Consider the following 13199-nt stretch of genomic DNA (forward strand, 5'->3'; position numbering starts at 1 on the left):
CGAAGGCCTAAAATAAAAAAATTGGGCTGGCTGTAGGCAATTTTAAATTGGTTCCAGGGGTACACGGGCAGCAGTGGTGTGGTCAGTGGAGGCCTAGTGGAAGGAGTGACCGCAGACAGGCATCGAAGGCCTAAAATAATAACACATGGCTGTAGGCAATTTTAAATTGGTTCCAGGGGTACACGGACAGCAGTGGTGTGGTCAGTGGAGGCCTAGTGGAAGGAGTGACCGCAGACAGGCATCGAAGGCCTAAAATAATAACACATGGCTGTAGGCAATTTTAAATTGGTTCCAGGGGTACACGGACAGCAGTGACCTGGTCAGTGTAGTAGTAGTTGAAAGAATGGACCGCAGACAGGCATCGAAGGCCTAAAATAAAAAAATTGGGCTGGCTGTAGGCAATTTTAAATTGGTTCCAGGGGTACACGGGCAGCAGTGGTGTGGTCAGTGGAGGCCTAGTGGAAGGAGTGACCGCAGACAGGCATCGAAGGCCTAAAATAATAACACATGGCTGTAGGCAATTTTAAATTGGTTCCAGGGGTACACGGACAGCAGTGGTGTGGTCAGTGGAGGCCTAGTGGAAGGAGTGACCGCAGACAGGCATCGAAGGCCTAAAATAATAACACATGGCTGTAGGCAATTTTAAATTGGTTCCAGGGGTACACGGACAGCAGTGACCTGGTCAGTGTAGTAGTAGTTGAAAGAATGGACCGCAGACAGGCATCGAAGGCCTAAAATAAAAAAATTGGGCTGGCTGTAGGCAATTTTAAATTGGTTCCAGGGGTACACGGGCAGCAGTGGTGTGGTCAGTGGAGGCCTAGTGGAAGGAGTGACCGCAGACAGGCATCGAAGGCCTAAAATAATAACACATGGCTGTAGGCAATTTTAAATTGGTTCCAGGGGTACACGGACAGCAGTGGTGTGGTCAGTGGAGGCCTAGTGGAAGGAGTGACCGCAGACAGGCATCGAAGGCCTAAAATAATAACACATGGCTGTAGGCAATTTTAAATTGGTTCCAGGGGTATACGGGCAGCAGTGACCTGGTCAGTGTAGTAGTAGTTGAAAAAATGGACCGCAGACAGGCATCGAATGCCTAAAATAATAACACATGGCTGTAGGCAATTTTAAATTGGTTCCAGGGGTACACGGGCAGCAGTGACCTGGTCAGTGTAGTAGTAGTTGAAAGAATGGACCGCAGACAGGCATCGAAGGCCTAAAATAAAAAAATTGGGCTGGCTGTAGGCAATTTTAAATTGGTTCCAGGGGTACACGGACAGCAGTGGTGTGGTCAGTGGAGGCCTAGTGGAAGGAGTGACCGCAGACAGGCATCGAAGGCCTAAAATAATAACACATGGCTGTAGGCAATTTTAAATTGGTTCCAGGGGTACACGGACAGCAGTGACCTGGTCAGTGTAGTAGTAGTTGAAAGAATGGACCGCAGACAGGCATCGAAGGCCTAAAATAAAAAAATTGGGCTGGCTGTAGGCAATTTTAAATTGGTTCCAGGGGTACACGGGCAGCAGTGACCTGGTCAGTGTAGTAGTAGTTGAAAGAATGGACCGCAGACAGGCTTAGAAGGCCTAACATAACAAACTTGGGCTGGCTGTAGGCACTTTTAAATTGGTTCCAGGGGTACACGGGCAGCAGTGGTCTGGTCAGTGGAAGTCTAGTGGAAGGAGTGACCGCAGACAGGCTTCCAAGGCCTAACATAACAAACTTGGGCTGGCTGTAGGCACTTTTAAATTGGTTCCAGGGGTACACGGGCAGCAGTGGTCTGGTCAGTGGAAGTCTAGTGGAAGGAGTGACCGCAGACAGGCTTCCAAGGCCTAACATAACAAACTTGGGCTGGCTGTAGGCACTTTTAAATTGGTTCCAGGGGTACACGGGCAGCAGTGGTCTGGTCAGTGGAAGTCTAGTGGAAGGAGTGACCGCAGACAGGCTTCGAAGGCCTAACATAACAAAATTGGGCTGGCTGTAGGCACTTTAAATTGGTTCCAGGGGTACATGGGCAGCAGTGTATGGTCAGTGGAAGTCTAGTGGAAGGAGTGACGGCAGACAGTCTTCGAAGGCCTAACATAACAAAATTGGGCTGACTGTAGGCACTTTTAAATTGGTTCCAGGGTAACACGGCCAGCAGTGGCCTGGTCAGTGTAGTAGTTGTAGAAAGAAGGGACCGCAGACAGGCTTCGAAGGCCTAACATAACAAAAATGTCAAAACAATGGTATTGTCAGTGCCAGGCATTGAAGGATGTCAGCGGCTAGACTACACATTGGTGAAGCTGTGAGAGATAATTTTGCTAGTGGTAGAGCACTGTTTGAGCTGGGGGGGGGAACTGTCTTGTGGCCGGCGGTACAGGCACAGGGCCCCTCATATTACAACGGTGTGTCTGACGTTGGGTGCGCACCACCACCGCCAGAGACACTTTATTGTACTATGAGGGACCCAGTGGCAGTGCCGTCGACCAAAAGCGGCCACACCCACCTCTTCAGACAAACAGCACTCTCAAGGGTCCAAGCGCAAAGTGGCGATAGCACGGCCCCGTGTGGGGAGTTTGGCCATTTCGTGAGGTGGAAACATGTCGTATGCTGGACAATCAGGTGAAGAAAATTACGAGATTGGAAAAGTCATTCAGAATAGTCCACAGGCAAGACCTTTTCATAGGAAAGCTAGGTGTCAGCCGGGCAGGGTGGGGCAAAAGATTTTGAAATCCAGTTGTGGTTCATTTTAATGAAGGTTAGATCATCTACATTTTGGGTAGCCAGACGAGTCCTTTTTTCTGTTAGTATTGAACCTGCAGCACTGAATACTCTTTCTGATAGGACACTAGCTGCCGGGCAAGCAAGCTCCTGCAATGCATATTCTGCCAATTCTGGCCAGGTGTCTAATTTGGATGCCCAGTAATCAAATGGGAATGACGGTTGAGGGAGAACGTCGATAAGGGATGAAAAATAGTTTGTAACCATACTGGACAAATGTTGTCTCCTGTCACTTTGAATTGATGCTGCAGTACCTGTCCTGTCTGCGGTCATAGAAAAATCACTCCACAACCTGGTCAGAAAACCCCTCTGTCCAACGCCACTTCTGATTTCTGCCCCTCTAACACCTCTGGTCTGCTGGCCCCTGGAGCTCGTGTGAGAACGATCACGGGCGCTGTGTGCAGGGAATGCCAGAAGCAAACGGTCAACAAGAGTTGATTGTTTTGTTGCTAATATTAGTTCCAAGTTCTCATGTGGCATAATATTTTGCAATTTGCCTTTATAGCGAGGATCAAGGAGGCAGGCCAACCAGTAATCGTCATCGTTCATCATTTTTGTAATGCGTGTGTCCCTTTTGAGGATACGCAAGGCATAATCCGCCATGTGGGCCAAAGTTCCCGTTGTCAAATCTGCGGTTGTGCTTGGTTGAGGGGCAGTTGCAGGCAAATCTACGTCACTTGTGTCCCTCAAAAAACCAGAACCCGGCCTTGCCACGCCACCAATTTCCCGTGCCCCCGGGAAAGCTTCCTCATTAAAAATATACTCATCCCCATCATCCTCCTCATCCTCCACCTCCTCTTCGCCCGGTACCTCGTCATGTACACTGCCCTGACCAGACAATCGCTGACTGTCATCAAGGCTTTCCTCTTCCTCTGGTGCAGACGCCTGATCCTTTATGTGCGTCAAACTTTGCATCAGCAGACGCATTAGGGGGATGCTCATGCTTATTATGGCGTTGTCTGCACTAACCAGCCGTGTGCATTCCTCAAAACACTGAAGGACTTGACACATGTCTTGAATCTTCGACCACTGCACACCTGACAACTCCATGTCTGCCATCCTACTGCCTGCCCGTGTATGTGTATCCTCCCACAAAAACATAACAGCCCGCCTCTGTTCGCACAGTCTCTGAAGCATGTGCAGTGTTGAGTTCCACCTTGTTGCAACGTCTATGATTAGGCGATGCTGGGGAAGGTTCAAAGAACGCTGATAGGTCTGCATACGGCTGGAGTGTACAGGCGAACGGCGGATATGTGCGCAAAGTCCACGCACTTTGAGGAGCAGGTCGGATAACCCCGGATAACTTTTCAGGAAGCACTGCACCACCAGGTTTAAGGTGTGAGCCAGGCAAGGAATGTGTTTCAGTTGGGAAAGGGAGATGGCAGCCATGAAATTCCTTCCGTTATCACTCACTACCTTGCCTGCCTCAAGATCTACAGTGCCCAGCCACGACTGCGTTTCTTGCTGCAAGAACTCGGACAGAACTTCCGCGGTGTGTCTATTGTCGCCCAAACACTTCATAGCCAATACAGCCTGCTGACGTATGCCAGTAGCTGCCCCATAATGGGAGACCTGGTGTGCAACAGTGGCAGGTGCGGATGGAGTGTTTGTGCGACTGCGGTCTGTGGACGAGCTCTTGCTTCTGCAGGAGGACGAGGAGGAGGAGGAGGAGGGGGTGCGAACGGCTACAGACAACTGTTTACTAGACCGTGGGCTAGGCAGAACTGTCCCAAACTTGCTGTCCCCTGTGGACCCTGAATCCACCACATTTACCCAGTGTGCCGTGATGGACACGTAACGTCCCTGGCCATGCCTACTGGTCCATGCATCTGTTGTCAGGTGCACCTTTGTGCTCACAGATTGCCTGAGTGCATGGACGATGCGCTCTTTAACATGCTGGTGGAGGGCTGGGATGGCTTTTCTGGAAAAAAAGTGTCGACTGGGTAGCTCGTAGCGTGGTACAGCGTAGTCCATCAGGTCTTTGAAAGCTTCGCTTTCAACTAACCGGTAGGGCATCATCTCTAACGAGATTAGTCTAGCTATGTGGGCGTTCAAACCCTGTGTACGCGGATGCGAGGCTAAGTATTTCCTTTTTCTAACCATAGTCTCATGTAGGGTGAGCTGGACTGGAGAGCTGGAGATCGTGGAACTAGCGGGGGTGCCGGTGGACATGGCAGACTGAGAGACGGTGGGAGATGGTATTGTTGCCGCCGGTGCCCTAGATGCAGTGTTTCCTACTACGAAACTGGTGATTCCCTGACCCTGACTGCTTTGGCCTGGCAAAGATACCTGCACAGATACAGCAGGTGGTGCGCTAAATGGTGGTCCTACACTGCCGGAAGGGATGTTGCGTTGATGACTAGCTTCATTGGCCGAGGGTGCAACAACCTTAAGGGACGTTTGGTAGTTAGTCCAAGCTTTCAAATGCATGGTGGTTAAATGTCTATGCATGCAACTAGTATTGAGACTTTTCAGATTCTGACCTCTGCTTAAGGAAGTAGAACATTTTTGACAGATGACTTTGCGCTGATCAATTGGATGTTGTTTAAAAAAATGCCAGACTGCACTCTTTCTAGCATCGGATACCTTTTCAGGCATTGCAGACTGAGCTTTAACCGGATGGCCACGCTGTCCTCCACCAGGTTTTGGCTTTGCCACGCGTTTTGGGCAAGATACGGGCCCGGCAGATGGAACCTGTGGCGATGTTGATGCCTGCTGCGGCCCCTCCTCCTCCTCTGCTTCAGAACTGCTGCCGCCTGCACCCTGTTCCCCCAATGGCTGCCAATCGGGGTCAAGAACTGGGTCATCTAATAACTCTTCTTGTACCTCCTGCGCAACTTCGTCTGTGTCACCGTGTCGTTCGGTGGTATAGCGTTCGTGATGGGGCAACATAGTCTCATCAGGGTCTGATTCTTGATCAGCACCCTGCGAGGGCAATGTTGTGGTCTGAGTCAAAGGACCAGCATAGTAGTCTGGCTGTGGCTGTGCGTCAGTGCACTCCATGTCAGATTCAATTTGTAATGGGCATGGACTGTTAACTGCTTCACTTTCTAAGCCAGGGACGGTATGTGTAAAGAGCTCCATGGAGTAACCCGTTGTGTCGCCTGCTGCATTCTTCTCTGTTGTTGTTTTTGCTGAAGAGGACAAGGAAGTGACTTGTCCCTGACCGTGAACATCCACTAACGACGCGCTGCTTTTACTTTTACCAGTTTCACGAGATGAGGCAAAAGAGCTAGAGGCTGAGTCAGCAAGATAAGCCAAAACTTGCTCTTGCTGCTCCGGCTTTAAAAGCGGTTTTCCTAATCCCAGAAAAGGGAGCGTTCGAGGCCTTGTGTAGCCGGACGACGAACCTGGCTCCACAGCTCCAGACTTAGGTGCAATATTTTTTCCCCCACGACCACCTGATGCTCCACCACTACCACTACCCTCATTACCAGCTGACAATGAACGCCCCCGGCCACGACCTCTTCCACTAGACTTCCTCATTGTTTTAAAAACGTAACCAAACTAACGTTATTTGTTGCAGTCACACAACTTACACGGTGAGCTATAACTTCAGTATGATTTAGCTACCCCTTTACAGGTTGGTGAGACCACAGCGAAAATCAGGCCCAATGTTACACACTCTTTTTTTGGTGGCTGCAAATTAGAGAGATGCCCCACACGCAGGACTGTCACTGAAGCACAAATGTTAATATTAATGTCACACTATTATTTTTTTTTTATTTTTATTTTTTTCAGGAACACTTTAGAAACCCCCCAAAAAAAAAAAAATAGATTTTTGCAGGGAGAATTTAGAAAACAAATGTAACAAACTATATGCTTTCTATGGGCCACTGAGTGAGAGATGACGCACACAGGAATCAGGAGTGGCACACAAGCCCAGAGGCCAATATTTTTCTACCAATGATTGATGTAGTTATTTTCTCTGGTAGATTTTAGAACCCAAATCAAGGAAAAAAAATATAGGCTTTCTATGGACCACAATTGGAGAGAGAGAGAGAGAGAGAGAGAGAGAGAGAGAGATGGCACACCCAGGAGTCAAGACTGGCACACAAGCAGAAAGGCCAATATTAATCTCCCACTGTTTTTTTGGTTGTTTTTTTTTTTTTTTTTTCAGGGAGACTTTAGAAATAAAAATAATAAAAAAAATATGATTTTATCAGGAAGAATTTAGAAACCAAATAAAATAAAATGATTTTTTCAGGGAGAATTTAGAAAACAAATAAAACCAAAAATATGCGTTCTATGGCCCACTGACTGAGAGAGAGAGAGAGATGGAACGCTTAGTACTGGCACACAAGCCCAAAGGGCAATATTAATCTCCCTTTTTTTTTCCAGGGAGAATTTCTGAAACCCAAAAAAAAAATAAAATAGGCTTTCTATGGCCCACTATTTGTGAGAGAGATGGGACGCTCAGGACTGGCACAGATGGCACGCTCAGGACTGGCACAGAAGCCCAGAGGCCAATATTAATCTCCCTTTTTTTCTGGGAGAATTTATAAAACCAAACAAAAATTTAAATAGGCTTTCTATGGCCCACTATTTGTGAGAGAGATGGCACGCTCAGGACTGGCACAGATGGCACGCTCACAACTGGCACACAAGCCCAGAGGCCAATATTAATCTCCCTTTTTTCAGGGAGAATTTCTAAAACCCAAAAAAAAAATAAAATAGGCTTTCTATGGCCCACTATTTGTGAGAGAGATGGGACGCTCAGGACTGGCACAGATGGCACGCTCAGGACTGGCACAGAAGCCCAGAGGCCAATATTAATCTCCCTTTTTTTCTGGGAGAATTTATAAAACCAAAAAAATATTTAAATAGGCTTTCTATGGCCCACTATTTGTGAGAGAGATGGCACGCTCAGGACTGGCACAGATGGCACGCTCACAACTGGCACACAAGCCCAGAGGCCAATATTAATCTCCCTTTTTTCAGGGAAAATTGATAAAACAAAAAAAAAAATTAAATAGGCTTTCTATGGCCCACTATTTGTGAGAGAGATGGCACGCTCAGGGCTGGCTGGCACAGATGGCACGCTCAGGACTGGCACACAAGCCCAGAGGCCAATATTAATCTCCCTTTTTTTCTGGGAGAATTTATAAAACCAAAAAAATATTTAAATAGGCTTTCTATGGCCCACTATTTGTGAGAGAGATGGCACGCTCAGGACTGGCACAGATGGCACGCTCACAACTGGCACACAAGCCCAGAGGCCAATATTAATCTCCCTTTTTTCAGGGAAAATTGATAAAACAAAAAAAAAAATTAAATAGGCTTTCTATGGCCCACTATTTGTGAGAGAGATGGCACGCTCAGGGCTGGCTGGCACAGATGGCACGCTCAGGACTGGCACACAAGCCCAGAGGCCAATATTAATCTCCCTTTTTTTCTGGGAGAATTTATAAAACCAAAAAAATATTTAAATAGGCTTTCTATGGCCCACTATTTGTGAGAGAGATGGCACGCTCAGGACTGGCACAGATGGCACGCTCACAACTGGCACACAAGCCCAGAGGCCAATATTAATCTCCCTTTTTTCAGGGAAAATTTATAAAACAAAAAAAAAAATTAAATAGGCTTTCTATGGCCCACTATTTGTGAGAGAGATGGCACGCTCAGGGCTGGCACAGATGGCACGCTCAGGACTGGCACACAAGCCCAGAGGCCAATATTAATCTCCCTTTTTTTCAGGGAGAATTTATAAAACCAAAAAAAAAAATAAATAGGCTTTCTATGGCCCACTATTTGTGAGAGAGATGGCACACTCAGGACTGGCACACAAGCCCAAAGGCCAATATTAATCTCCCACTGTATTTTTATCAGGGAGAATTTATACACCCCACAAAAAAAAATACAGAAAAATGAAAAGGCTTTCTATGGCCCACTATGTGAGAGAGATGGCACACACAGGGATGGCACTCTAGCAGAAATGCCAAATTGCCAATCTTAATCTCCCACCAAAAAAAAAAAAAAAAAAAAAACAGGGAATGTCCTACAATTACTATCTCCCTGCCTGCAGTAATCTCAGCCAGGTATGGCAGGCAGCTACTATCTCCCTGCCTGCAGTAATCTCAGCCAGGTATGGCAGGCAGCAATAAGGAGTGGACTGATGCACAAATGAAATAAAAAGTGTGGACAAACAAAAAAGATAGCTGTGCAGAAAGGAAGGAACAAGAGGATTTGTGCTTTGAAAAAAGCAGTTGGTTTGCACAGCGGCGTACACACAGCAATGCAGCTATCAGGGAGCCTTCTAGGGCAGCCCAATGAGCTACAGCGCTGAGGGGAAAAAAAAAAAAAAAAAAACTTCCACTGTCCCTGCACACCGAGGGTGGTGTTGGACAGTGCAAATCGCTGCAGCACAAGCGGTTTTGTGGTTAATGGACCCTGCCTAACGCTATCCCTGCTTCTGACAAAGCGGCAGCAACCTCTCCCTAAGCTCAGATCAGCAGCAGTAAGATGGCGGTCGGCGGGAACGCCTCTTTATAGCCCCTGTGACGTCGCAGACAGCAAGCCAATCACTGCAATGCCCTTCTCTAAGATGGTGGGGACCAGGACCTATGTCATCACGCTGCCCACACTCTGCGTTTACCTTCATTGGCTGAGAAATGGCGCTTTTCGCGTCATTGAAACGCGACTTTGGCGCGAAAGTCGCGTACCGCATGGCCGACCCCGCACAGGGGTCGGATCGGGTTTCATGAAACCCCGACTTAGCCAAAAGTCGGCGACTTTTGAAAATGTTCGACCCGTTTCGCTCAACCCTACTTGCGACTACTATATGGCTGCGCCAACTGAATGACCGTGCACACTAGATGGCTGTGGCCTCTAGATGACTTCTGCCCTGGAGTATGCATCATTGCAGTTCTCGACTAAGAAACCGGTGAATACTCGCAGAGCACAGTGCATGCACTGCGGGGGAGTCAAAAGTCTGCAGTCCCACAGAGTGACTGCTGACTTTTCATTTCAGACCGGACAACCACTTTAAAACATTTTAAATTTGACATGAGAGTTGTCCAGGATCAGAAAAACATGGCTATTTTCTTCAGATGCAGCATCCCCTGTGGTTTTGGAGCTCAGCTCCATTCACTCCATTGTCATAATCCATGGTAAGAAGTGGCCCTATTTCTGAAAGAAAGTGTCCAGGTTTTTCTAGTCTTATATATCTGCTTTAAAGGGGTATTCTGTTTTCAGAACATCACAGTCCTTAGTCGCAGTTTGTTTAAAAATAAATAAATTGAGCTTTACTTTCCCTCCCCAGGTCCAGCACTGATGCTCTGCCAGTGTTCAGAGTTTCTGTTAACGCCAGCAGTGCTAATGTCACATGGATAGTGTGCTACAGTCAATCAGTAAGCTCAGCAGCTTGTGCCATCTACTTGGGTAGAGCCACTGAACTTACTGATTGGCTGCAGAGCTGTCGACAGGATGTGAGAGCTGCAGATAATAACACACATAGTGATGGAGACTTAGTACTGGAAAAGGTAAGGGAGAGTAAAGTACAGTTTAAAGAAATTCTGAAGAATCACATATTTTTGCGCAACATAGCACAGAAAAAAAAGTCATGGATAAGACAGGTGACATGAAGCAGAATTACCATGAGCGATAAAGTTATGTCCATAAATATTGGACCAGTTCTTAGATAAGGAATGTTTTATTGTCCTCTGATTGGGGTTTGGTTCTGTTGTGATGACCCCACATAGTCTGAGGGGCAAGTTCCTTAGTTCCTTAGTTGATGTAAAAAGGACTACAAGGTACCAGGTACTTTCAGCTGCGACACTTCTAATGTGGTGTACCTAATTATTTGTACTAAATGTCCAACTGGGTGTCTGTATGTTGGGGAGACAGGGCAAAAGCTTAGAACAAGAATGAATTCTCACCGCCACACAATAAGAAAAAAGAATGGATCTACCTGTGGCAACACATTTTTGTCTCCCAAATCATAACATTATGGACATGAAATTACTTGTATTAAAAGGTAGCTTCAAGTCTAAGAGAGACAGAAGAGTATAGGAATATAAACAGATGATAACCTTTGACAGTCTTAGTGCAGGAATGAATGTGTTTCATGGATTTATGTCTTTTTACATCAACTAAGGATCTTGCCCCTCAGACTATGTGGGGTCATCACAACAGAACCAGACCCCAATCAGAGGACAATAAAACATTCCTTATCTAAGAACTGGTCCAATATTTATGGACATAACTGTTTATATCACTCATGGTAATTCTGCTTCATGTCACCTGTCTTATCCATGGCTTTTTTTTTCTGTGCTATGTTGTGCATAAATATGTGATTCTTCAGAATTTCTTTTAGTCTATGCCTGATGAAGAGACCTGTGTAGTCTCGAAAGCTTGCAATTTGTTGCCATGTTTTCAGTTAGCCATTAAAAGATATCAACTACTGAGGACTCTCAATTCTAAATATTTTATTATATTATATATTATATATAATATAATATTATATATTTTATTATATTATATACAGTGGGGCAAAAAAGTATTTAGTCAGTCAGCAATAGTGCAAGTTCCACCACTTAAAAAGATGAGAGGCGTCTGTAATTTACATCATAGGTAGACCTCAACTATGGGAGACAAACTGAGAAAAAAAAATCCAGAAAATCACATTGTCTGTATTTTTAACAATTTATTTGCATATTATGGTGGAATATAAGTATTTGGTCAGAAACAAAATTTCATCTCAATACTTTGTAATATAACCTTTGTTGGCAATGACAGAGGTCAAACGTTTTCTGTAAGTCTTCACAAGGTTGCCACACACTGTTGTTGGTATGTTGGCCCATTCCTCCATGCAGATCTCCTCTAGAGCAGTGATGTTTTTGGCTTTTCGCTTGGCAACACGGACTTTCAACTCCCTCCAAAGGTTTTCTATAGGGTTGAGATCTGGAGACTGGCTAGGCCACTCCAGAACCTTGAAATGCTTCTTACGAAGCCACTCCTTCGTTGCCCTGGCGGTGTGCTTTGGATCATTGTCATGTTGAAAGACCCAGCCACGTTTCATCTTCAATGCCCTTGCTGATGGAAGGAGGTTTGCACTCAAAATCTCACGATACATGGCCCCATTCATTCTTTCATGTACCCGATATCAGTCGTCCTGGCCCCTTTGCAGAGAAACAGCCCCAAAGCATGATGTTTCCATCACCATGCTTTACAGTAGGTATGGTGTTTGATGGATGCAACTCAGTATTCTTTTTCCTCCAAACACGACAAGTTGTGTTTCTACCAAACAGTTCCAGTTTGGTTTCATCAGACTGTAGGACATTCTCCCAAAACTCCTCTGGATCATCCAAATGCTCTCTAGCAAACTTCAGACGGGCCCGGACATGTACTGGCTTAAGCAGTGGGACACGTCTGGCACTGCAGGATCTGAGTCCATGGTGGCGTAGTGTGTTACTTATGGTAGGCCTTGTTACATTGGTCCCAGCTCTCTGCAGTTCATTCACTAGGTCCCCCCGCGTGGTTCTGGGATTTTTGCTCACCGTTCTTGTGATCATTCTGACCCCACGGGGTGGGATTTTGCGTGGAGCACCAGATCGAGGGAGATTATCAGTGGTCTTGTATGTCTTCCATTTTCTAATTATTGCTCCCACTGTTGATTTCTTCACTCCAAGCTGGTTGGCTATTGCAGATTCAGTCTTCCCAGCCTGGTGCAGGGCTACAATTTTGTTTCTGGTGTCCTTTGACAGCTCTTTGGTCTTCACCATAGTGGAGTTTGGAGTCAGACTGTTTGAGGGTGTGCACAGGTGTCTTTTTATACGGATAACAAGTTTAAACAGGTGCCATTACTACAGGTAATGAGTGGAGGAAAGAAGAGACTCTTAAAGAAGAAGTTACAGGTCTGTGAGAGCCAGAAATCTTGATTGTTTGTTTCTGACCAAATACTTATTTTCCACCATAATATGCAAATAAATTGTTAAAAAAACAGACAATGTGATTTTCTGGATTTTTTTTTCTCAGTTTGTCTCCCATAGTTGAGGTCTACCTATGATGTAAATTACAGACGCCTCTCATCTTTTTAAGTGGTGGAACTTGCACTATTGCTGACTGACTAAATACTTTTTTGCCCCACTGTATATCTACTGGCTAACACCATACCAAGATATATATCTTTCCTGTATCTTTAGTAAGATCATTTAAGTGACTAAATTTTACCATTAATTAAAGAAAAGTGGAACATAAGACCCTGGCATCCTGCTTACCTTGCATGTGCACGTAGTGCATAGATCGGGTTGGAACCGTTCTCCGTTCCTCAGAATCTGCCCACGGTAATGGCAGTTAACACATTCTGGGCAACACTTTCCAGGTGGAGTGACAGGATGTTCACAAGTTATCATGTCACATATGTCAGCGATGCACTTCACAGAGCCTCCCTGTTAAGAAATACAATTTAGCCATGTATGAAACATAAAATTGAGAATAAAATA

At 45.8% G+C, this 13199-nt stretch overlaps 1 protein-coding gene across 1 annotated transcript in view; it reads right to left on the reverse strand.

Annotated features, from left to right (window-relative positions):
- Positions 1-13199, reverse strand: part of KCP (kielin cysteine rich BMP regulator) — a 176799-nt gene that overhangs the window by 86635 nt on the left and 76965 nt on the right. The window contains exon 9 of the mRNA XM_069765428.1: positions 12975-13145. Within this exon, the coding sequence (XP_069621529.1) occupies positions 12975-13145 (171 nt within the window). The remainder of the gene's footprint in view (positions 1-12974; positions 13146-13199) is intronic.

The sequence above is a fragment of the Ranitomeya imitator genome, chromosome 4 (genome assembly GCF_032444005.1).
Source record: "Ranitomeya imitator isolate aRanImi1 chromosome 4, aRanImi1.pri, whole genome shotgun sequence".
Lineage (NCBI taxonomy): Eukaryota > Metazoa > Chordata > Amphibia > Anura > Dendrobatidae > Ranitomeya > Ranitomeya imitator.